Source organism: Armigeres subalbatus, chromosome 3 (assembly GCF_024139115.2).
Source record: "Armigeres subalbatus isolate Guangzhou_Male chromosome 3, GZ_Asu_2, whole genome shotgun sequence".
Lineage (NCBI taxonomy): Eukaryota > Metazoa > Arthropoda > Insecta > Diptera > Culicidae > Armigeres > Armigeres subalbatus.
In genome coordinates, this window is record NC_085141.1 from 248,516,096 (window position 1) to 248,541,077 (window position 24,982).

General features: G+C 43.7%; 1 protein-coding gene across 1 annotated transcript in view; it reads right to left on the minus strand.

The window, feature by feature from the left end:
* Positions 1-24,982, minus strand: part of LOC134227838 (glycine receptor subunit alpha-4) — a 180,638-nt gene that overhangs the window by 134,770 nt on the left and 20,886 nt on the right. Inside the window, exon 2 of the mRNA XM_062709521.1 lies at positions 16,319-16,970. Coding sequence (XP_062565505.1) covers positions 16,319-16,380 — 62 coding nt within the window. The 5' untranslated portion in view covers positions 16,381-16,970. The remainder of the gene's footprint in view (positions 1-16,318; positions 16,971-24,982) is intronic.

A 24,982-nucleotide genomic window follows, 5' to 3' on the forward strand; every position in this document is an offset into this window, starting at 1 on the left:
ATCAGTTTAGTTCTTCCGGCCGGTTCATACGTGAAGCACTTTTTCATCTTTTGGTTTCAATTTTTATAATAGTTAAAAGGATAAAAAATGTGAGTTCTTGGGAAAAGTTGACCTTAAATAAGTCAAAGAATCGACTGAAACAATAAAAACGACACTAAAGGAAAGGTCAATTGAATTCCTGTGAGGAATGGAACCAAGTCAAAAATTTTTAGAATTGAAGTCCAGGTCTAAAGGCCAATCCGCATAATGAAAGATCTATTTGCATCTTTCAGAAATGAACATGCGGTTAGTGATCTTCTAATTAGCATTACATATCTCACTGGGGCATTACCGACTCGCAGCTTAGTACTCATCAAGCACATCCACAGTTGTCAACTTCAAGGTTTCTAAGCCAAGTTACCATTTTTGCATTCGTATATGAGGCTTAGACGATAATACTTTCATGCTAAGGGAAGTTGAGAAAACAAAAAGTTCCCTAGACGAGACAGGAAATCTAACCCAGCCACCTTCAGCTTGATCTTGCTTTGTAGCTACGCATCTTACCGCATGGTTAAGAAAGACCTCGCTGTTTGTGATCATTTGAATCAAATAGCATTTGACTTAATATTTAAGGCTTATGCAATTTAGTGACGTGGATTATAAAGAGAATGAACCATCTTTAGAAAAAAAACCCAGATTAATCCACCTAGCGTTGGTGGTGCTTTTCTCGCATTTAGTAAAGACACCAACCTTATATGGGGTTTATATAATCCGATGTACCATTTTCTTCATAACTTTTAAACGCAATGACCGATCGTTATAAAATTCAATAGTGATCAACAAGGCTTTGTCCCCTATCGAATGAAACTTGTTGCGAGAAAATCGGTTAAGGATTACTATACGAAAAGTTGTCTAATGTTTTTTATAGCTTTTGTGCACACACGGACAGACAGACATGTTCTATGTCGGTAGGGGCGAGTCCTTTCAAATTATTCGTGAAAATTGGGGAACGGTACTTTGTGTTTATTATTTTATTTGCTCGGAAGAAGCTAAGGAAACGAAAAGATTGTGAGCCATTGTATTTGAACGACGGAGGTCACAATGTCGAGCAGAATCATAACTCTTAATTGTTTGATAGAACTCAATACAAGAATTCCCTCCTCTCCCACAAGAAAATTTTCTCGCTATGCCACTAATTCACCGGATATGGTATCTTTTTTAAAGAAATCTTTTTTTTTTTTTTTTTGTATCTTTATTAAAGAGACTAAAAGAAATCTGATTTTATTACTGATAACAGATATTTTGATGTAATGTGCTATCAGATCGTGCGATACGTTGATCAGGATTGCATTTCTGGCAATGTCAAAACCAACATTGAACCATTTTACATAGAAGAGCTAGAAATCACCTTTTTATATAACTAGTACCAAACCAGAAAATCTTCCTGATACCATTTTTAAGAAATCACTTTCTGAAAAATTTGTTCTCTCGGAATTTTGGAAATTCATTTCTAGAAACTGCTCTATCATCGATTCTTTCTACAGCAATTTTTAAGAACTAATCTCAAAGAAGTTTGAAGAATAGCCCCTTTGAGAATTTTGGAAACTTCCTTTTTCCTTAATTTTGTGCAAATCCTCCCCCAGGAATGCTGCGAAACTTCTTCTTCAGGGATTCTGGGAAGCTCATATTACTAGAACACAGGGTTTTTTTCTGCCTTATGAATTATGGGGAATCCCTTCCCAGTAGTTCTGATTATGTACCCAGTACACCTTCGGATATCATGGAGAATTCTTTTGGATTTTTGGGAATTTTGGACTCCATCAGACTGTAATTTTTTCCTTGAATTCCGTACAAATTCTTCCTCAGGAATTCTAGCAAATTCATGTTCCATGAATTCTGGGAAATTGATTTTCCAATCCTCTTGGTTTTTCCATATCCAAAAATTCCTCCTCAGGAGTTATAAGGACTTTGATACCCCATCCGGAATAATGGGAAATTATTCCACAAAAAATTGAAGGACTACAGCCTACTTTCTCACCTCAAACCCAGTATTCCTTTTTCTTAAATTTCTGTGGAAATCTCCCACCAAGATATGTCGGAGGAATTCTTCTTTAGAAATTATAGGAGCTCGATATACAAGAATTGTGCTATATTTCTGCTTTAGAATTTTAGAGAATTTAGTCTTCAGGACTCAGAGAATTTCATCTTACAAGAATTTCTGCTACGACGATTTTCCGGAATACTCATTGAGAAGTTTTGGGGAATGGCCCTCCCAAAAGATCATGCCAATCTCTCTAGCTAGATTTAAAAAAAATCTCTTCCTCAGAAATTAAGAAGAATTTCTCCTTCAGCAATTTGGAAAAATATATCCTCTTATGTTTCTGGTGAATTTCGCACCATTGGCAAGATAATTCTTCTCTCTGATAACTCTACGGAATTTCTCTCTCACGAATTATTAATATTCTCCTATGAATAATAGGAAATTCCTCCGACTTGACTTCTAAAAAGTTTCTTACACAAAAATTACTTTGAAACTCAAGAATTCTAGGGGGCTTTATTCTCCCAGATTTTTTTATTCACTACAAGAATTCCTTACCTAGGAGTTTTAGGGATTCCCTTATCCAGAAGTTCTGCGAAATGAATAAAACGTATCTTAGATTTTCTGGATAAGAAACACCTGGAAAAGTTCTCAGAAAATGTCTCAAGGATTCTCATGTATGTTCTGCTGACATTTTCTCATCTGAACTTTTTGGCTGGCACTACATTCCCCATTTGAACATTGCCATGTCGAAGCTTAGTGTTTATTAAGAATTTTCACAGTTATTAATTGTGAGGTCTTTAAGTAGACTAAGTAAACTTACACGATTATCCTCATAGGCACAGGAAAGTACCAAAAAACTTACACCGAACCATGCTTGGCATTGCTTTGTAGCCGTCAGGCATTTGAAGCCATAATTCAGATTTTTTGCTAGTGTTCTCACTAGGAATTACACAACCTCCTGAGCGAACGATTGAAGGATTAAAAATGAAAAAAATTTAAGAAAAATGTCTGGATAAATCACTGTAGGAAACCGTAAAGAAATTCCTGAAGAAAGTTTGAGAGAATTTTCTAAGGAACCTTAGGAGATTCATCTCATGGTATTCCCGAAGGAGTACTTTACAGCGTATGTACAATATAAACTATATTTATTGCGATTAGGGCACGAAGACCAAATATTTAAAGAAGGTATTTTCGTCACCCACCGACGAAATGTTTGAAGGATAATTTTGAACCGCGCCGATCCGAGCCGCCGTCGCCGCCGCCGAGAGCAACCGCGGCGTGGCGCCGGCTAAGCCGCCGCCGCCGTTAGCAAATTGCGGTCACGCCGCCGCCGGTTCAAAGTAGATCGGCGCACAGGTCTAGATCTGACATCTAATGTCTCAATGACTATACGGGTAAAAATGTCTTGAAAACCTAATTATTATACAAACATTATATAAACATGATATATAGAAAGCATTTGACAGTGTTTGGCCTTAAGGTTATTTGATTGTAAAATTGATGGATTTTAATTTTCATCTGTACATAACTGGCCCAAAATACTTACATACTGCAGGTAAAAAATCTGATAGATTATCTGTAAGAGTTGGTGTTCCCCAAGGCAGCATATTGGCATATTGTATGTATAACATTTTTTGACTTACCTGATTTGGGTTTATTCAAAGTTAATTACCTATATTCCGGGTACTGAGCCACCCGGAGTGGTTATGATTATGGTTAATTGGTTACCCTCCATTACATTTTTCTAACTAAAATCTATAACATGTTTTGCATATGCACAAATCGATTTTCAAACATAGTAATTACCTGATTTATCATTGGGGTGTCAAAAATCGTTATTTGCAGATGGCACGGGCCATCCGCCAAAGGGCGAAGCCTTCGTGTAATTTGCAGTAGATTGCAGATAAGTTTTGAAACTTTTTTCCACTAACTTGCAAAAATGGAAAATTTTTCCGAATGCTTCGAAAACTCAGCTTATATTTTTTCCACAAATGCCGAGAGCTTCTTATTTGAAATCTTCTGCCAGACATATGGTCACTTTGAAAGGGGTTAATTGGTTAAGCGAAGTCAAATAGGACTTATGCTAGATCAAAAATTAACTTTAAAAAATCACATTGAAGGCTGCAATACTAGTAAATATAAATTTCTAAATAAAATTTTGAAAATGATTCTGGAGTTGCCTTCCCTGTTGGTACTATACAGAATAGAATTTTAAATTTTGAGAAATTGCAACAAATATTCAATAAAATAATTTCCAATGTTAGACAAAAAGCGTTGCAATCTTCTATTACAACGATAAGCTTCTCATACTTTTAGTATACTTTAGTATTAATTAGGTTATGTTTAATTTAAGTTTAAAACATTTTAATTCCTTCGGGGTTAAATTCAACCAGATGAAAATCCCAACTGCCAGAGATGCAATGGAAATGTATTAATAATAACTAAAAATATATCATAGCAAATAAGAATGATAGTGTTAAGAGAACACGGAGCTATTTCGAACACTTCAAACAACTTTTCAAACTTACAACCTGGTCGCCACCACCTCGCGTTAAGTCCTTGATTCCATATCGCCACTACTTCTGTTAATAGTTTAACTTCAAGGTTTAACATAAGGTTTTGAAATTGGCTCATTTGAAACCATGTAAATCAATGATATTTTTGTTATTATGCAACTGGTTAAAAGAAAAAGCAGTATTATGCATATTTGGGCAGTTATATCATATGTGCTAAACAGTTGCATTATTTTGGGCACGATTTTACTTATATTTCACTCAATCCGAAAAAGAAGGAATAAAAGTGATTGGCAAATTCCCAACATACAGGTCTTGACGATTTCAATGCCCCAAGGGCACCACGATTGGCTTGGTCTGCAATGCTTTTCTGAATTTGAATGGGCTCTGCTTTTAGCCAACTTCTTCACCTGTCATCGGTAGCTTTTCCGTTTCTTTCTTCCGGTCTACATAGCGGATGTTAAACGTTTATAATGTGTTCCTGCTTGAAATCGAATGCATAATCCGTACTGCAGCAGCAATTGACGATGACCTCTAGTGTCTGCATGTAGCCTATTTGATGCACTGTTTGGGAATATGCGTTTGATCTGCATTTCTTCAAGCGTTCCCACAAATCAGTGTGTAATAAACACGCATCGCGGCGTAAGGAGTCCCATTGATTGTTGTTGAGCCGGTAGATGCCGCATCGCTATATGTATGGAGCAGGCCGTAGAAAAGCGCAAACAGCTCATGAATTATTAATTAGCACCTCGTTTAACTAGATGGGTCCCGTTGGGGAAAGTCCTTCGTTAGGTGTGGGGGAGAAAGGGGTAATATCCTGGTGGTTAGTGTTTTACATAAACCAAGCCTCCCTTATTTCATTGTATACTAGCAGAGAGAAACAAACATGTAATCGTTTCAAATTGTGGAAGTAGCAGGGATTCACTAAGGTAACAATTTTAGCAACACTGCGACAAAACTAGTTTAGTGTGCGTCTTGTAGCATGAAGGGGGCGATTTCAAGTTTTGAATTCAGCGATCTTCAGCCACTCCTGAGCTACGGTTAACTTTCTTGACATTGAGGGTACTGTTAAAGGCTATAGTTCGAACGATTTTGAACAAATTGAGCACTATTAGATTATAAAGGGAAAAGCGGAAACATAAAAGGTAAGAAAGGAAGAACAAGAATCTTTTGATCTTTATGGAAACATAAAAAAGAGTACATAAGTAAAAGTCCTCGGTCCTTCTAAGCTTAATTTCTGATATTACAATTACTTCATCCTTATATTCAATTCCGCAGTAGTTATGCAAAGCGGTACCAGCTGCCAACTCCACCGCAGTGTCATTAAATCTATTGGCTTTTCGTGGGAACATTTGTATGTACAATGCAAAATGATTCATTTCCTACATTCGTCTTCGGTCGACAGTTTTGTATTGATTTCTTTCTGTGGATATATTCAACGGGGATTGCTGTTGGTCAGAATGCCATCCAACCATTTGCTCCTTTAGCATTGGCGTCATTCAGCAACCACCCGCATTCGATGCTATGTAGTCGTTGTTGATGTCTGCTTAGTAGATGTGGCCGGTCATTTACATTGACCATTTTGTCCTCTTTGACCATAGGTCAGTTGTTCGCCTTTTTTCCCTTCGTTTGCTGCTATATTGTCAACGTAATTAGCATAATCATTCGTTCTTTGATTATGCCTTATGATGAATGTCGGTGGGCAAATGTAACTACTGATGCCTGCTCTAGACCAGCTGGACAAGACTTGCTTATACATTACAGAGCCATTGATTGTGAGAAAAAATTGAACATATTACTGAATTGAGTTTTGCAGCTGGAAAAGTACTGGACATCAAATCTAATTAAAAATTTAAAAAAATATTGAAAATTATCAAAATTGTAAGTCTAGCAAATATTTAAACAATCTGAGGTCAGTCTGGGGGAAAAAATATGAATTGACGATTATTTTATACACTAGTACACTATACACTAATAAATTTGACTGATAAATGCCGAAGATATTGCTACGTGTGCTGTGAATCAAGTGCATCGCGAGGACAGCCCATTTGATCCTAATCAGATCAATTTCAACGTTGCCAGTTATTTAACAAACGCTGAAACTGTAGATTTGCTGTACCGTGAATCACGTAACTGCAAAATGATGGGTTGACATCAAGGAAGGAGCGCCCAACAGAGCTCTGGTCCCCACAAGTTCCTATCTCACGCTTCCACGGGTCGTCCGATGACAAAAGACCGCCAGCTAAGGGTTGTGTACTTAGCTGGTAGTGCAGCCTGGGCCTTGTTGTCCTTCTGACATCAGCTAGAGTGAGAAGGTACGCCTCGAGCGTCTTTTCACCAGGAGGTGCGGCTCAAACAGCGTCTGCCTGGTACCCATCGGCTGATCAACGAAATGCTGTATCGCGTCAGCTATACTTAAGGTGGCAGCCCCACCAGCGCGATGTAGGTAACGCGACCTCGGTAAGGTAGCTTACTGAAGCCTCTCAAATAGATACCACGAAAAATGGAGAAAGAAGATAAAGAGAACGTTATTTTTGGCAACCGGAACCAGCAACGAAATAAGGACTATGATTGAAAACTCGGTACCTTGAATGTCAGGACCCTAAATGAACCTGGACGAGTGAGCCTTCTGGCTCGCGAACTGCAGAAGGTTGGAGTGAACGTGGCCGCTATTTAAGAAGTCCGATGGCCCAGATCCGGAGAATGACCAACACTGCATTAAAATATAACATCTATCACAGCGGCGACGGAAAAGCAGAGCATGGAGTTGGTTTCGTAGTGATGGGCAAGCAGATGAAGCGAGTGATGCGGTGGAAACCCATTAGCGAACGAATCTGTGTGTTGAGGATACGGGGCAAATTCTTCAATTACAGCCTAATCAACGTTTACGCATCGACAAACGATAAATCCGACGACGAAGGACACGTTTTATGAATGTCTTGATAAAGCCTATGGAGAGTGCCCAAAGCATGACGTGAAAATTGTTATCGGAGACGCTAACGCTCAGGTCGGTAGAGAGGACTTTTTCCGTCCCATAATTGGTAGCGAGAGCCTTCACTCCGCTACCAATGACAACGGCCTACGGCTAGTAAATTTCGCTGCTGCCAGAAGGATGGCCATCAGTAGCACCTACTTTGCACGAAATAATATCTGAAAACACACCTGGAGACATCCAAATGGTGAAACTTGCAACCAGATAGACCATGTTCTGGTGGATGGGCGCCATTTCTCGGATGTTATCGATGTGCGGACATTCAGAGGTCCAAACATTGACTCTGATCATTACCTCGTTGTCAGTAAGATTCGATCACGGTTGTCAACTGTATCGAACGAAAGATCACAGCGTTACAATATCCAGCGATTGTCGGCGGAATGAGTATCGGTTGAGTACAGCCAGAAGCTCGACGAACGGATAAGTGCAATCAACGTTGGCGACAACATCAACGATCTATGGGAGTCGATCCATGGAGCGGTGAGCACAACAGCACGAAAAGTGGTAGGCACTGCACAGAGGCGAACCAGGACGGGTTGATTCGATGTGGAGTGTCAGAGAGTGACAGACGAGAAGAACGTTGCCAGAAGCCGGATTTTTGGTCGGGTTTCCGATCGAATAGAGATCGGTACAAGGAAGCAAGAGCAGCCGAAAAACGAGCCCACCGCAGGAAGAAGAAAGAATATGAAGAACAAGTGATTAGCGAGGCGCAAGAAAAAATGTAGCAGAACGATATGCAGAGGTTCTATGAGTCTGTCAATGGCGTGCGGAGAAATACAGCGCCATCTCCCGTCATGTGCAACGACCAACAAGGGAATTTGCTGACAGATAAAACCGAAGTGGCTGCCAGGTGGAAGCAACACTTCGAGACTTTGTTGAATGGAGGAAGTGACGGTGCATCGGTGAACAGAATAAATATTAGCGACGATGGACAAGCTGTAGAGTCACCTACACTAGATGAGGTTAAAAAAGCTGTCAAAGAGCTGAAAAACAATAAGACTGCGGGAAAGGACCAGCTCCCGGCTGAACTTCTCAAACTTGGCAGTGAGCAGCTTTATGAAGTTCTGCACCATATTATGTCGAAAATATGGGATGACGAGGAAATGCCTGCTAGCTGGTAGGACGGCCTCATTTGCCCTCTCTTTAAGAAAGGGCACAGACTGGAGTGCGCCAATTACCGAGGAATAACCCTCCTTAATTCGGCGTACAAAATTATGTCCCGTATTCTGTTCAACAGATTGAGACCGCTTGAAGAGTCCTTCGTCGGCGAATACCAAGCAGGTTTTCGTGAGGACCGATCAACGACGGATCAAATGTTTACCCTGAGACAAATCCTTGATAAATTCCGGGAGTACAACTTGCAGACACATCATCTGTTTATTGATTTCAATGCAGCGTACGATTCAGTGAAACGGAATGAATTATGGCAAATTATGCTTGAACATGGTTTTCCGGTGATACGGCTGATTCGTATAACGTTGGACGGATCGAAATCAAGTGTAAGAGTTGCGGATGAAATAACGACGTCATTTGTTACCTTAAATGGATTAAAGCAGGGTGATGCACTCTCGAATCTACTGTTCAATAGAGCGCTCGAGGGAGTGATTAGGAGAGCTGGTGTGCAAAGAAGCGGTACCATTATCACAAAATCGCATATGCTCCTGGGATTTGCGGACGATATCGATATTATCGGAATTGATCGCCGTGCCGTTGAAGAGGCTTTTGTGCCTTTTAAGGTCACTCCTGATGGAATCCAAGTTTCAAAGTGCTCGCGTTTTCGGGGGCACACCACTCGATATGGAAGCAACGCACAACTGTTATTTTTATTGTGTTATGCATGCTGCGACGCAGCAAAGCTAAATCAACAAAAATGACAGTTGTGCGCCGCCTCCGTATCGAGTGGTGTGCCCCCGAAAACGCGAGCACTTTGAAACTTGGATTCCGTCAGGAGTGACCTTAAGAGGGAGACAGCGAGGATTGGACTCACGATCAATACCAGCAAAACGAAGTACATGGTCGCTGGCAATCAACGTGGGTTCATTAGTGGTGGTGGTAGCGAAATGGTGCTGGATGGTGAAAAATTTGAAGTGGTAGAAGAATTTGTGTATCTTGGAACATTAGTGACGTGCGATAATGATGTTACCCGCGAGGTGAAAAGGCGTATTGCAGCTGCAAATAGGGCTTATTAAGGACTTCGTAACCAGCTGAAGTTGGCTCCACCCCACTACCCCGAATGCCATTACCCCGAAGGCCACTGCCCCGAATGGGACAGTACCCCGAAAACCATCACCCCGAATGGGACACTACCCCGAAATCCATTACCCCGAAAACATTAAGAATCTGTAGTATTCTATTATTATGTTTAAACCAACAGATATCGATGATTCGCAACAGTTTTTTAACCAACCAGTTAACCCACCTTTTAATTTTTCTTCTAATTGACTTAAACTGTCATTCCTGTCATTATGACCTAGAAAAGTACTATTCTACGAAATGGAGATTCCTTTTTTCCAATAGAACGCGTTTTCCCGGTATAAGGCGAACAGAGGAGATGATGCTTTCTTTAAATGATCGAGTTTTCCCGGTATAAGGCAGACAGAGGAGATGATGGCTTCTTTAAATGGACGCGTTTGCCCGGTATAAGGTACACAGAGGAAATCATGCCTTCTTTAAATAAACGCGTTTTACCGGTATAAGGCAAACAAAGGAGATGATGCCTTCTTTGAATGGAAACGTGTGTCCGGTATAAGGCAGATAGAGGAGATGATACCTCCTTTAAATTATCGATTAAGCATGTCGCGATAAAGCATACAGAGGAAATAATGCCTTTTTAAAAGTAACGCGTATGACCGACAGAAGGTGAACCGAGATGATGCCTTCTTCGCAACTTCCCGAAGACAAACAAGATCTCCCTCTCTTTCTCACTCTCATACACACACCCCCTTACTCACTTATTTCCTCTGCCTCACTAATTATTACTCACTTACCCACTCTCATTCATTCACCCTCTCTTAATCGGGGGCAGCAGGGACTTTGTCCAAGGGCTTGACGACCCCTCCCCATGGCCACTGCGAGTTAGACCGGGACCATCGTCCCTAACCCCTAATCCCAAGGCGTCAAGCGACCCGTGCCGAGGGGATGCATGGCCAGGGGGTGAAATAATAAGCTAGGCCTTTAACGGAGCCTGTGGGGTACCTGGGCACCCTCCACAGTAATTGTCCCTTACCGCGTCATGCTGGGCTCTGGCGTGGTGGACCTCTTTTCCCGAGCAACTCGTGGGACCAAAATGGAAAACCAAGTCAATTCTTCAATTAGTGGTAGTAGTGTAGGCACCAACCCCTTCGCAAGAGGTTGGTTGTTCAGGTCTCCGCCTAGGAGGCCAGAGGCAATAGTCGGCGGCTCAGTGCGCAGCGCCAGCGTGGGTCACTCAACCTTCCTCTCGGCTAGAAAAACGCCGGTTGGGGTTATTGACGGCCCATGGCTTGTGGAGGCGATGAACCGCAAACGCGATGGGCTTTCGGCCTTCGAGGTGGCGACGGAACAGTTGGACGCCATCATCGACTTTGCGTCATCGAAGCATAATATCAGCATGGACCTCAAGAGGAGCTTGCAGAAACTTCGAAAGTCGATGGTAGACGCCAAGCTGGAGAGGGCGGTCGGGACGGCCAAGTGTAAACCCGTGAAATCGATGGAGTCGAGGTCTACCCAGACTGAGGCCCAAGGATTCGCGGACTCGGGCAAGGTCGAATCGACCGAAGGCGTGCCAGCGAAGACGGTGGTGCCAAAGTCTACCCAGACTGAGGCTCAAGTATTTGCGGGTACGTCGGGGGTGACTGCTCCAACGGAGCAGACACAAAAACGGGGGAGACAGTCTCCAGGGGATGAGCTCCCTGTGGGCCGCTCCAAAACGCGGAGGGTTACTACCCCGAACAAGGGTAGTGGGGCTGGGAAGTTGAACTCCGGTCAGGTACCTCCAAAACCGGGGGAGGAAGGACCTGGAAAGGTCCGTCCACTCAGGAAAGACGGTGGTAAGGGGTTACGGCAGGCTGAAAGTTCTCAGCCGCACCAGACCAGGGAAATAGAGGGGGATGACGCCTCCTGGACCCTGGTCAAGAACAAGAGGAAACCGAAGACGTCAAGGGCCGAAAAGAAGGCCCAGGCGAGCAAGAAGTCTAGGGTAGGCGCCAATCGCTCCAGGGGCGATGCCCTAGTCATCACGGCGGACGAGGCTAAGTACTCGGATGTTTTGAAGGCGATGAGGAGTGACGTCAAGCTCGGTGAACTCGGCGCCGACGTACGTCGAATAAGACGTACCCGGATGGGCGAGATGATACTCGAGCTGAAGCGGGGCGTCTCGCAAAAGGGCGCCGCCTACAAGAAGTTGGCGGAGGAGGTCCTAGGCGAGACGGTCAAGGTGAGGGCACTCACGACGGAGGTGAATCTAAGGGTTAAAGACCTGGACGAGATCACCGAAGTCGAAGAGCTCGTCACGGCACTGCGGCGACAGTGTGAAGTGGAGACGCCCACCGCAGCCGTTCGGCTACGGAAAGGTCCGGCAGGGACGCAGGTAGCATTGGTTCGGCTATCTGCAGCAGACGCCTCCAAGGTAGTCAAGTTAGGGAGCGTCAAGGTGGGATGGTTGGTATGCCCTGTGCGCATATACGAGCAACCCGAAGTTTGCTTCAAGTGCCTGGAACCGGGGCACAAGCAATGGGACTGCAAAGGCCCTGACAGAAGCAATCTCTGCCGACGCTGCGGATTGGAGGGACATAAGGCACAATGCTGCACGAACCCTCCCAATTGTTTGATTTGTTCCAGCAAAGCTGTGAACAGCAAACACCCCATGGGGGGTTCGATGTGCCCGGCGTTTAAGCGTGCTGCAAAATCAAAATGCAGGCAACGCAGCTGGCTTGCTCGGCCTCGCCCGAGTGTTTGGTGTGCGCAGGTTTAGAGGAAACGGCGGAACACGTGTTGTTCGGGTTCTCACGTTTTCGCGCAATGCGTGACCACATGCTTGCCACATGTGGTCTGGACACTACCCCGGACAACCTAGTTCGGAGGATGTGTAAAGATGAAGTTGGCTGGAACGCCGTTTTATCGGCTATCGCCCAAATCGTCTCGAAGCTACACAGAAGGTGGCACGTGGACTCAAGGATGGCTAGTTCAGGCGCAAATAAGAGGTGGTCCAAGGGATCGGAGTCGGCTTCATGGGTCATACCGGTGGTCATGCTCTGTGGTCGAACTCGATCCTTTTATCGAACAAGTGGCCGCGCGAAGAACAACATGGTATCGTCGCTTTCGCGGCGTCGGTCAATCGAGTGGGTTCCGAGCCCGAGGACGGAAAGGGGTCCTCGTCAAGGCTGGGGCAGGCGTAGGCATTGCGTCGGCAAGTCCCTCTGTGTGCTGGCGAATAGGCCCTATCGCAGAAAGGTCAATTTGGGGTGCACGCGGCATCATCATTCTTGATACCAGTCGTGCAGAGGGAAGCAGGCGCGAAGTCGACCCTTCCCACCTTCCGAGGACATAGGGCGTGGTAAGGCCACCTGGAAAGCCGGCAACGCGCTGGCACGATACCATGGCGTTCTTCTAAAAAAGCGAGTTACGATGTTCGGTGCTACAAGGACACGCAGCTAACCTCGAGGGTGCGTTGTGCACTGGCCCTCCTTTGAAGCATTACTTTCTGGTTGTACCGAAGGGACTATGGGCTTGGCGGTAATGGAAACGGTTTAGCGGGTCGGGATGTAGTCCAGCCTCCCTCGGTGATCCCTTACCCCGCACTTCCTGGTCAACCCAGGATGTCTGTTGAGCAGATTCCCCCTCCATTGTTTAGGAAGAAAAAAAAAAACCCTCTCTTACTCACTTAACCACTCTTACTCACTCATCCACTTTCACTCACTCATTTACTCTCAATCATTCGCTCTCTCTTTCTCGCTCACTCTTACTCACTCACTGTTACTCATTTACTGTTACTCGCTCGCTTACTCACTCTTACTCGCTCACTCACTCACTTTTAATCACCCACTCACTCTTATTCACTCACTCACTCTTACTCACCCATTCACCCTCTCGTCGATTCTGAGATTTAGACCACGCTCCATCCAGAATCCGCTGCTTTTACTACAGCGACCAAGGAACAACTTCAACCTTGTTGCCCTTGTAGCCATGCTGACGTGGACTGCAATTGCCTCCAACTCTCTGCATTGTGCATGAAAACGTGCTGCATAATCTCCCCCCACCCTTCAGGACTCTTGAAGAGTGCCATACGAAGTGGAACGGGATCTTACGGAGTAAGAATACTTAGTTCTAACTATACTGCATTGAAACAGTTTCAGTTCCAATTAGTGTACATTCATATGAATTATGAATAAACTTTTATTGAGTAACATTTTTTTCATTGAAATGAAGTATAAACTTTAAATAATGACTAATTCGGGGTACTAGCTTATTCGGGGTAGTGTCCCACAAGGGGTAATGGCATTCGGGGTAGTGACTCATTCGGGGTTGTGGCGTTCGTAGTAGTGGCCTTCGGGGTAATAGCATTATGGGTAATGGAATTATGGGTAGTGTCGTAGAGTCGCTCAAGTTCCGTAGTCTGCAAACGAAAACAAAACTCGCGCTGTATACTACTCTGATTCTTCCGGTGGCTTTATACGGCCATGAGACATGGACGTTAAAGGAGGCTGATCGGAGAGCTCTCGAAGTGTTTGAGCGTAAAGTGCTGCGGACAATACTCGGCGGTAAACAGGAGAACGGTATCTGGCGGCGTCGCATGAATCACGAACTGTACCAGGTGTATAAAGGGCTGGATATTATTAAGCTTATACAACACGGCAGACTACGGTGGGCTGGTCACGTTGTTCGTATGCCAGAAGAACGTCAAACGAAGATAATATTTAGTAGAGAACCCGGAAGAGGCCGCAGGCTTCGTGGGAGGCCGCGTACACGATGGCTTTTTGCAGTTGAAGAGGACCTGAGGGCGCTCAATGTTCAGGGCGACTGGAAGCGATTGGCCCAGGATCGAGTCCAGTGGAGAAGGATACTTCATTCGGCGTAGGTTCATCGAAGAGCTGTAGCCCATCAAGTATCAAGTAAGTAAGTGCTTATGAAATTCATTAGTCATTAAGGTGATTATACAATCAAGCCATGTGGTGAATTTCAAATTCACCACACGGTTTTCTATTCCTATTATCAAAAGATCAAATCTAGCGTAATAATTTTCGTACAATGCTGAAATTGAAGTCGATTGTTTAGCACAAGTAAGCAAACGATCTACGAATGTTTCATCCCCACGGACATTGTTGTTCTCTCAATTCGTGCTCTTGAAAAATCACAAGAAAAAGCACGTGGTTTCCAAGATGGCCGATTTGTGGCTTTGTTGTATAACCACCTTAAGTAAATACTACACTATTCCTTCCTTCCAACGTCCTAGATGCTTCCCGACCGCGACCGCAAATAGTAATAGTCATGTCCCTGTAATATTTTTCTTAGATTGGAATCAAGGATTAAACCCCCCTTGATTTCTGATAGCAGTCTGGAAAAGCATTTCAAAAATTACATGAGTATAATTAAAGTGTCCAATCTTCTAATGTTGTGCTAGTGCTTCTTTTGTTTTCAGAATTGTCATAACATCTAATGATGATTTCCTTCTTTTCTTATTTATAGTGAACGTAGTTTTTCTGAACACGACGCCAAACATCACACTTATTTATATGGTGCGTAAGAAAACGACAGACCCCCCTTCCCCCCATAAGTGCTTACGTAATATGTGTACGACCCCAGTTTGTATTCACCTTGGTTTAGGTATTATCTGTTCAGGTGGAAGCTAATAAATGAATGAATGAATGCCAACAAATAGGCAAAAAAAGTACAGAAGTAGTTTAGAAATTCATTTGAACATAAAAAAAACAGACGAAAGTATTCCGTTTATATTTTTATTACTGTGGAATAAAATAGAGCCGAGGATTTAATTTACTTGTTGTTGGATATCCACGTATCACACGTGCCAATACCTACCGAACCTAGAGATCGGATCGGCGATTAAATTTCATTGAAAATTAATAAATTTTTTTTATACTCGATTCAGATATACAACAGTGACCGCGGATATTTTAATCTCTGCAACTTCATCCACTATTTGGTTTAGGTTTCTATGCTTCAGAGTTCAATGCATCTATACTGACTAGGCATTCATTTCAATTTGTTCAATTTAAAAAATGGTCACTGTAACCGAAAGAAATTAACTTTTTAATGACATGTTAAATATTGTTTCAGTTTGGAAAACATAAAAGCGGACAATAAATGATACCTCGCGTTGCGAATCATAGGGACGTAAGTGTATTGATTGATTTCTGTTAATCGATTTTATATTTTGTTAATACCTAGGGGGAATGACGGCTTTGGCAGGTTTTGCTCTATTATTGGCAGGGGTTTTTTATAACTGACTAGGCTCAAATTTGGCCTAAACATTCTTTGCATATCAAAGAGTATTGTGGCCAAATTTCATAAAATTTGGTTGACAAAACCCCTGCCAATAATAGAACAAAACCTGCCAAAACCGTCTTTCCCCCTAGTTCAATCGTTTTTAAAGCTACAACCGTGATTATTGTTTCTGGTGCAATATGTATTCACCTCTTACCAAACCAAACCATTAAATCTTCGGAAAACTACTGCAATTCGCTACATTAATAAAAAAAGAACATCGACGAGGAGAAATCGATCAATGCAGTTACGCCCCTATGGTTCTCAGCGCAAGATATAAATGACATAATTCGTATTATTATAGTGCAGACTTACCCCAAAATAAGCAGTACCGCTCCTCCAAAAATAACCTTCGCATTCCGCGTGACAGAGACCATGCTGCTGCAATGCTTACAACCGTTTTCCAGTACAGGGTGCTAGAGCCGACGGTGGTGGTTGGGGCGGAGATGTCGCCGACAGCGGAAATCTCCCGGGATTCGGAAGTGTAGGTGTCGTTGTCGTCGTCGACCGTTACGGTTGTGCTGGTGGTCAAGGTGGTCCTAATCGTCGCACTGGCGCGTATAATCATCGCATAGTTGGGTTGATTAATTATCAGACGGATTATGTCGAACTATTATTTATTCCCGCCCTCTCGGACGCGGGCCTAGTTTTCCGTCCACGTTCAAACTCACGCCTCTCCCACACGCGTGCCCATACACACACACTCTGGGAATCAATTCACTGGAAGTAGTTTCCTTCCGCCGTTGATTACCCACCGGTGCCGGAGTTCGTTCATTGCGTAAATATTTTGGATCGCTTTTCTTTGCTTTGTGGTTCTTTCAACACTTTTCCTTTACGTTTTAAACGACCGGAAATGGTACACTCCTCACCTGGTTGGCGGTCGCCGATGTCGTTTTCGTAGGATCGCTACGTTTCACACTTTTGCGGTCTAGGTTTTATCGCCAACTGCTCATACCGTCGGAAAGGCCTAACAATGATTAATGATAGCGTATATTTGACGCTCAATTCGTAAAACAGCTTGTAGTAATGATAGTCGAAGAACGAAGCGACTCGTTAGTGTTTTCTTATGAATGTTCACACGATATACATTTGATTGTTCACGGCGGAATTATCATGCACTGGCTACGGTCAATTTGAGCTTGTGATGAAAAACTAGTTTTTTCTGGGTCTGATCGGAAATCTCACCTGGACTTAGTAATGAATTCAAGTGCACATAAATAGAGAAAGTAAAAAAATATACCCTAATATGATTGGAATTTTATCTGACGGTTTGTTCAACAGAGCTCAGTTGCATTTGCTCTAAATGCAAAATTTCTATAATCAAAAAATAATTTACCACAAAAAAAAATATACCAAAAGCAAAAATTGCAATAATAAAAAAATACTTAAAGAAAACAAAATGTTTCATTGCTAAAATACAAAATTTCCATTAATAAATCAAATATTAGCAATATACAATTACAATATTTTCCCCAACATAATTTTCCACGCCCGCCGAATATATTTTACCACAACGATGGCTATTAAAGGATTATTAAACCAGAATTTCATATGAAACTTCAAATGAAACAAATTTGGAAATATAATGGTAAATGGTCTGTGATTGTATCCGCGTAACTTGAAAATGGAAGGATGGATTTTCTTTATTCCTTCAGCTGATATGTTCATTATGGTTTCCAACGTGTTTATATGGTCTTCCCTCATGCGGAAATAACGAGACAAGTTGAGTAAATCGTGAATTTTGCATGGGCATTTCACAACGCGCATTTTTGCCTTCTATGCAGAACATCGTCTGCTGGGTCAACTAGTTTCTTATAAACTTTCTTTGAAATTACTTCAACTTCTTGAATTTCACTATGAATTTTTCCAGAAATATTTTTTGTAATTCCTTCATGAATATCTTCTTGAAGCCCATCGTGAAATCCACCCAAAATTGTTTCAATAATTCATCCAAAAAAATCAACGGTTATTCAACCAGGATTTCCATTTCAAGTTTCTCCTGGATTTCAACCCTTTCATTTTTTTTAGGAAATACTGTAGGAAGTCCATTGAGAAATTAATTAGAAATTTCACCGAAAACTCCCCCATGAATATATCCTAAAGTTTATAAAATTTAAGGGGTTTTGAACCAGAAATTTCTTCAGGAACTTCTTCAAGAAATCCTTCAGGACGGATTTCATCTGAAGAAGTTACTGAAGAATTCCTAAACTATTCTCCTAGGGTTTCTCGAAGGAGTGTTTGGAAAATGCCTGGAGAGATATCTGGATAAATTTCTGGAGGAATTTGCATTCGAATATCCATAACTATATCTAGAAAATCTCCCAGGGTGGTAGGTGGGAGTCGCGTTAGAAATTCTATGAGAGATTTGAAAGGAGTTCAGTCAATATTTCTGGAGAGTTCTAGAAGTAATTTATGGAGAGCTCTGGAGGATCTTCAGGGCGAATTTCAGGAGAAATTCCTTGAGGAAAAACTTGTGGACATTCTAGAGGAATATCCGTTTTAATAGCTCCTAAAGCTATGTCCATTTGGAATCCGGAATCTTTTATTGTATTGCAGCGGCACGGAAAGGAACCTACGTCAAAATGGATTTCGGACAGCTTCCTAGCCAAAAATTCTACATGGCGACGGCACGAGGAGTAGTTCATGTGAAGTTCAAGTTTGCTTTTTGGACAAACTTGCAAAAAAACAGATGATTTTGGCAAGGGATATGCAGCTGTCCAGCGACCACGTTCTGATTGATGGACGGCACTTCTCCGACATTATCGACGTCAGGACATATCGTGGCGCTAACATCGACTCTGACCACTATCTGGTGATGGTTAAACTGCGCCCAAAACTATCCGTCATCAACAATGTTCGGTACCGACGACCGCCGGGGTACGACCTAGAGCGACTGAAGCAACCTGATGTCGCCACTGCATACGCGCAGCATCTCGAGGCAGCGTTGCCGGAAGAGGGTGAGCTCGATGGGGCCCTTTTGAGAACTGCTGGAATACAGTCAAAGCAGCGGAGAACAACGTCGGGTATATGGGTCGAAGTCGACGGAACGATTGGTTCGACGAAGAGTACAGACAGATTCTGGAGGAGAAGGACGCAGCGCGGGCGGTCGCGCTGCAGCAAGGTACCCGGCAGAACGTGGAACGTTATAGACGGAAGCGGAGACAGCAGACCCGCCTTTTTCAGGAGAAGAAACGCCGCCTGCAAGAAGCGGAGAGCGAGGAGATGGAACAGCTATGCCGTTCTCAAGAAACACGCAAGTTCTACCAGAAGCTCAACGCATCCCGCAAAGGCTTCGTGCCGCGAGCCTAAATGTGCCGGGATAAGGATGGGAGCATCTTGACGGACGAACGTGTGGTGATCGAAAGGTGGAAGCAGAACTACGAGGAACATCTGAATGGCGCTGAGAGTACAGGCAGTGAAAGTCAAGGCAGCGGAGGAGATGACTACGTCAGTTCAGCGGACGATGGAAGCCAACCAGCCCCCACCTTGAGGGAAGTTAAGGATGCCATTCAACAGCTAAAGACCAACAAAGCCGCTGGTAAGGATGGTATCGGAGCTGAGCTCATCAAGATGGGCCCGGAAAAGCTTGCCACTTGCCTGCACAAACTGATAGTCAGAATCTGGGAAACCGAACAGCTACCGGAGGAGTGGAAGGAAGGGGTTATATGCTCCATCTACAAGAAAGGCGACAAACTGGAGTGTGAGAACTTTCGAGCGATCACCATCCTTAATGCCGCCTACAAAGTGATATCCCAGATCATCTTCCGTCGTCTGTCACCATTAGTGAACGAGTTTGTGGGAAGTTATCAAGCCGGCTTCGTTGACGGCCGCTCGACAACGGACCAGATCTTTACTGTACGGCAAATCCTTCAAAAATGCCGTGAATACCAGGTCCCAACGCACCATCTGTTCGTTGATTTCAAGGCGGCATACGACAGTATAGACCGCGTAGAGCTATGGAAAATTATGGACGAGAACAGCTTCCTTGGGAAGCTTACCAGACTGATCAAAGCAACGGTGGATGGCAAAACTGTGTGAAGACTTCGGGTGAACACAGTTCGTTCGAATCGCGCCGGGGACTAAGACAAGGTGATGGACTTTCGTGCCTGTTGTTCAACATTGCGCTAGAAGGTGTTATGCGGAGAGCCGGGTGTAACAGCCGGGGTACGATTTTCAACAGATCCAGTCAATTTATTTGCTTCGCGGATGACATGGACATTGTCGGCCGAACATTTGCAAAGGTGGCAGAACTGTACACCCGCCTGAAACGTGAAGCAACAAAAGTTGGACTGGTGGTGAATGCGTCAAAGACAAAGTACATGCTTGTGGGCGGAACCGAGCGCGACAGGGCCCGCCTGGGAAGCAGTGTTACGATAGACGGGGATACCTTCGAGGTGGTCGAGGAATTCGTCTACCTCGGATCCTTGCTAACGGCTGACAACAACGTTAGTCGTGAAATACGAAGGCGCATCATCTGTGGAAGTCGGGCCTACTACGGGCTCCAGAAGAAACTGCGGTCGGAAAAGATTCGCCACCGCACCAAATGTGTCATGTACAAGACGCTAATAAGACCGGTTGTCCTCTACGGACATGAAACATGGACAATGCTCGAGGAGGACTTGCAAGCACTCGGAGTATTCGAGAGACGGGTGCTTAGGACCATCTTTGGCGGTGTGCAAGAAGACGGTGTGTGGCGGCGAAGAATGAACCATGAGCTCGCCCAACTCTACGGCGAACCCAGTATCCAGAAGGTAGCTAAAGCCGGAAGGGTACGATGGGCAGGACATGTTGCAAGAATGCCGGACAGCAACCCTGCGAAGATGGTGTTCGCTTCCGATCCGGCAGGTACGAGACGGCGTGGAGCACAGCGAGCGAGATGGGCACACCAGGTGCAGAACGACTTGGCGAGCGTGGGGCGTATCCGAGGATGGAGAGATGCGGCCTCGAACCGTGCATTGTGGCGTCAAATTGTTGATTCAGTGTTATCTGTTTAGATGTTACCTAAATAAATGAAAATGAATGCAGCTGTGGAACAAAGACCTAAATGTTTGTGACGAATAAGACGATGGACTTGAAGCTGTACAAGGAGGAATGTCTCAAAAACCACGGTCTACTTTCCATAAAGCCCATTAAGGTCCCGTGAAGTTTTGGCCAGATTTGGCGAGTTGCCACTACAGCCGGGAAGTCATTCAGTGGTACCGCGATAATAACGAAGATTTCATCGATAAAATATATCCACGCAACTGCCCACAGCTCCGGCCCATCGAGACATTTTGGGCAGTAATGAAGCGGAAGCTTAAGAAAAGTGGAAAAACAGCTCGGGACGCGACTCAGATGACCAAAATGTGGAACAAATGTGCCAAGGAAGTTGACTTCGGAGGTGTGCAACTTTTAATGAGAGAAATAAAGAAGAAGGTGCGAATTTTCACTAGAAACAAAAAGAAATGATTTGTATCATAATCTTTCCTCAAAGTACAGTAAATTACCTTTGTTTTGATATATTAACCTTATTTGTACGTCAATCCGTTACCAAGATATAGATGATTTTATTATTCCGGATTCTAAATGGACATAGCTTTATGCAATATCTGAAATCCAGCGAAATTTTTAATGGGATTTTGAAGGAATTACTTCAGAAACCGCCGGTAGAATTCCTGCAGGAATCTGAGAGACTTCCGAACGAAATCCTCGAAGAACTTATGAAGGAATTCCTGTAGAAACTTCCGAGAAAATTCTTGAAGAAGCTTCCTTGAGAAAATTTGAAAGAAATATTGCAAACATTCCGGAAAGGAGGAGGAGAGGATCATCCAGAGGAATTTCCATGGAAATATTTGGAGGGAATTTCAAATGAAGTCCTGGAGGAATTTGAGGAATTTGATCCTTGAGGAATTTCCGGACGAAATCCTGGAGGAACTTCCGGGCGAAATCTGGAGAAACTTTGGGACGAAATCCTGGATGAACTTCCAGACGAAATCCCGGAGGAACTGCCGGAGGAATTCTGGAGGAATTCCTGGAGAAACTACCGGACAAAACCCTGGAGGAACTGCAGGAGGAATTCCTGGAGAAACTACCGGTTGAAATCCTGAAAGAATTTCCCGACGAAATCCTGGAGAAACTTCCGTAGGAAATCTAGAGGAACTTCCTGGAGGAACTGCCGGAGGAATTCCTGGATAAACTTCCGAAGGAATTCCTAGAGGAACTTTTGGAGGAAACCTTGAAGGAACTTCCGGATTAAACCCTGGAGGAACTTCCGAACGAAATCCTGGAGGAACTTCCGGGAGAATTCCTAGAGGCACTTTCGAAGAAATATCTGGAGGAATGTCCAGCGGAAAATCTTGATGAATCAAAAACGTGGAAAAAAAATTCCTGAAGAATTCGGGGAGGTATTTCTGACTAAATTACGGAGAATTTTCGACGCTTGAAATCAGTCAACGCCGACCTACGCCGACGCCGATAATCAACGGCGCCGCCATGGCCGAAAATGATCTATCACGCCATCGCTAAAATTTCAAACGGCGCACAGGTCTAACATTCCACAAAAAAAAATCAATAAAGAGCAATAAAAAAATAAGAAAATTTCCACAAAAAAATAAGAAAAAGCAATAAAATAGATTAAATTTTCCATGAACAATAAACGCTGCTAAATAAGGGGTCATCTATGGAAAAAAAATCAGTTTTATTGCTTTTTTATATTTTTCCAAAGAAAATTTACATATTTTTATTGCTATTTATTGCTTTTTTTGTGGAAAGTTTTTATTTTTTTTTGTGAAAAGTTTTTAATTTTTTTGTGGAGCAAAAATAATTATTTTGTGGAATATTTTGAAATTGGTTTTTGCTAACTTTGATTTATTTATGCAATTTTTTGTTTTTTTTTCAATGCAACATCTTGATTTCTTTATGGAAAATTCTTCTATAATTGCGATTTTTGCTTTAAAAGTGTCAATATATTTTTGTATTGTGAAAGCAACGGATACCCGTTTGAATAGCGATCGGTACAAGAAAGCAAGAGCTGCCAAAAATCAAATGCACCGCAGGAAAACGAAAAAAGTATGAAAAACAAGAGATTCCGAAAAAATAAGTATGTAGTTTTCTGGGGAGTCTAATGCGGCGATGATTTCCGACATCCTCCGAAGTCTTAGATGGATTCAACGGTACCATCATTATGTGCTTACTAACGTGGTTTCAGCTGAGAGCAACTATTGGATACACTTGTGGTCCGAGGCAAACAACCCTCCAAAGAAGTAAGATGTGTTTTGGGGGATCGCGATGTGGTTTATATGAGGTTTGAGTAAAATGTCTTCAGCGTGTGTAATAGATTCACACATCAGCGTGTCAATCAGCGAGTAGCAAGCCATGACTTGGCCTCTTCTAGTCAGACCTCCGCGGCGTGCACACGCATCCACGGAGAATCGCTGCGTCGTCATAATCTCGTTGCGGTCATTTAGGGTCACACATTTTGACGATCCTGCCAGTCTATTTTTTTGGATCCTGTCGCTGATTTCATGAGGTGAGTTGAAATCAAGTGGTTAAATTGCAACGAGTGATATATTTTAGTTTGCAAAATCACAAAGCGCGTCTCGAAGACCGTCGGAAAATGGTTTGTGGTTTGCTAAATCACAAGACGCGTCTCGAAGACCGTCGGAAAAATGTTTGTGGTTTGCTTAATTACAAGACGCGACTCGAAGACCGTCGGAAAATTGTTTGTGGTTTGCTTAATCACAAGACGCGTCTCGAAGACCGTCGGAAAATGATGTGTGGTTTGCTAAATCACAAGACGCGTCTCGAAGACCGTCGGAAAATGGTTTGTAACGGCGACGTACATTAGACTACCAGTTGAGCTATGATTTAACGAAATCTGAGAGAAATGTAGAAATATTCAATGCTGTACTGTTCGAAACTTCCGACAACGGCCAACGATGCATAAACTTTGCAGCCTCCCGCGGAATGGTAGTCCGAAGCACTTTCTTCCCCCGCAAGAATATCCACAAGGCCACATGGAAGTCACCTAATCAAGTAACGGAAAACCAAATCGACCACGTTCTAATCGACGGTAAATTCTCCGACATCACGAACGTACGCACTTACCGCAGTGCGAATATTGAATCCGACCACTACCTCGTTGCAGTATGTCTGCGCTCAAAACTCTCGACGGTGATCAACACGCGTCGGAGTCGTCCGCCGCGGCTAAACATTGGGCGGCTACAAGACGGTAGACTAGCCCAAGACTACGCGCAGCATCTGGAAGTAGCACTCCCAACGGAAGAGCAGCTAGGCGCAGCATCTCTTGAAGATGGCTGGAGAGATATTCGATCCGCCATTAGAGGCACCGCAACCGCTGCACTAGGCACGGTGTCACCGGATCAGAGGAACGACTGGTATGACGGCGAATGTGAGCAGTTAGTTGAGGAGAAGAATGCAGCATGGGCGAGATTGCTGCAACACCGCACGAGGGCGAACGAGGCACGATACAAACGGGCGCGGAACAGACAAAACTCGATTTTCCGGAGGAAAAAGCGCCAGCAGGAATATCGAGACCGTGAAGAGACGGAGGAACTGTTCCGCGCTAATAACGCACGTAAGTTCTATGAGAAGTTGAACCGTTCACGTAAGGGCCACGTGCCACAGCCCGATATGTGTAAGGACATAAACGGGAACCTTCTTACAAACGAGCGTGAGGTGATCCAAAGGTGGCGGCAGCACTACGAAGAGCACCTGAATGGCGATATGGCAGACAACGGTGGCGGTATGGTAATGAACCTAGGAGCACGCGCGCAGGACATGCGACTTCCGGCTCCGAATCTCCAGGAAATCCAGGAGGAGATCGGCCGGCTGAAAACAACAAAGCCCCTGGAGTTGACCAACTACCATGAGAGCTGTTTAAACACGGTGGTGAGACACTGGCTAGAGCGCTGCACTGGGTGATTACCAAGGTTTGGGAGGATGAGGTTCTGCCGCAGGAGTGGATGGAAGGTGTCGTGT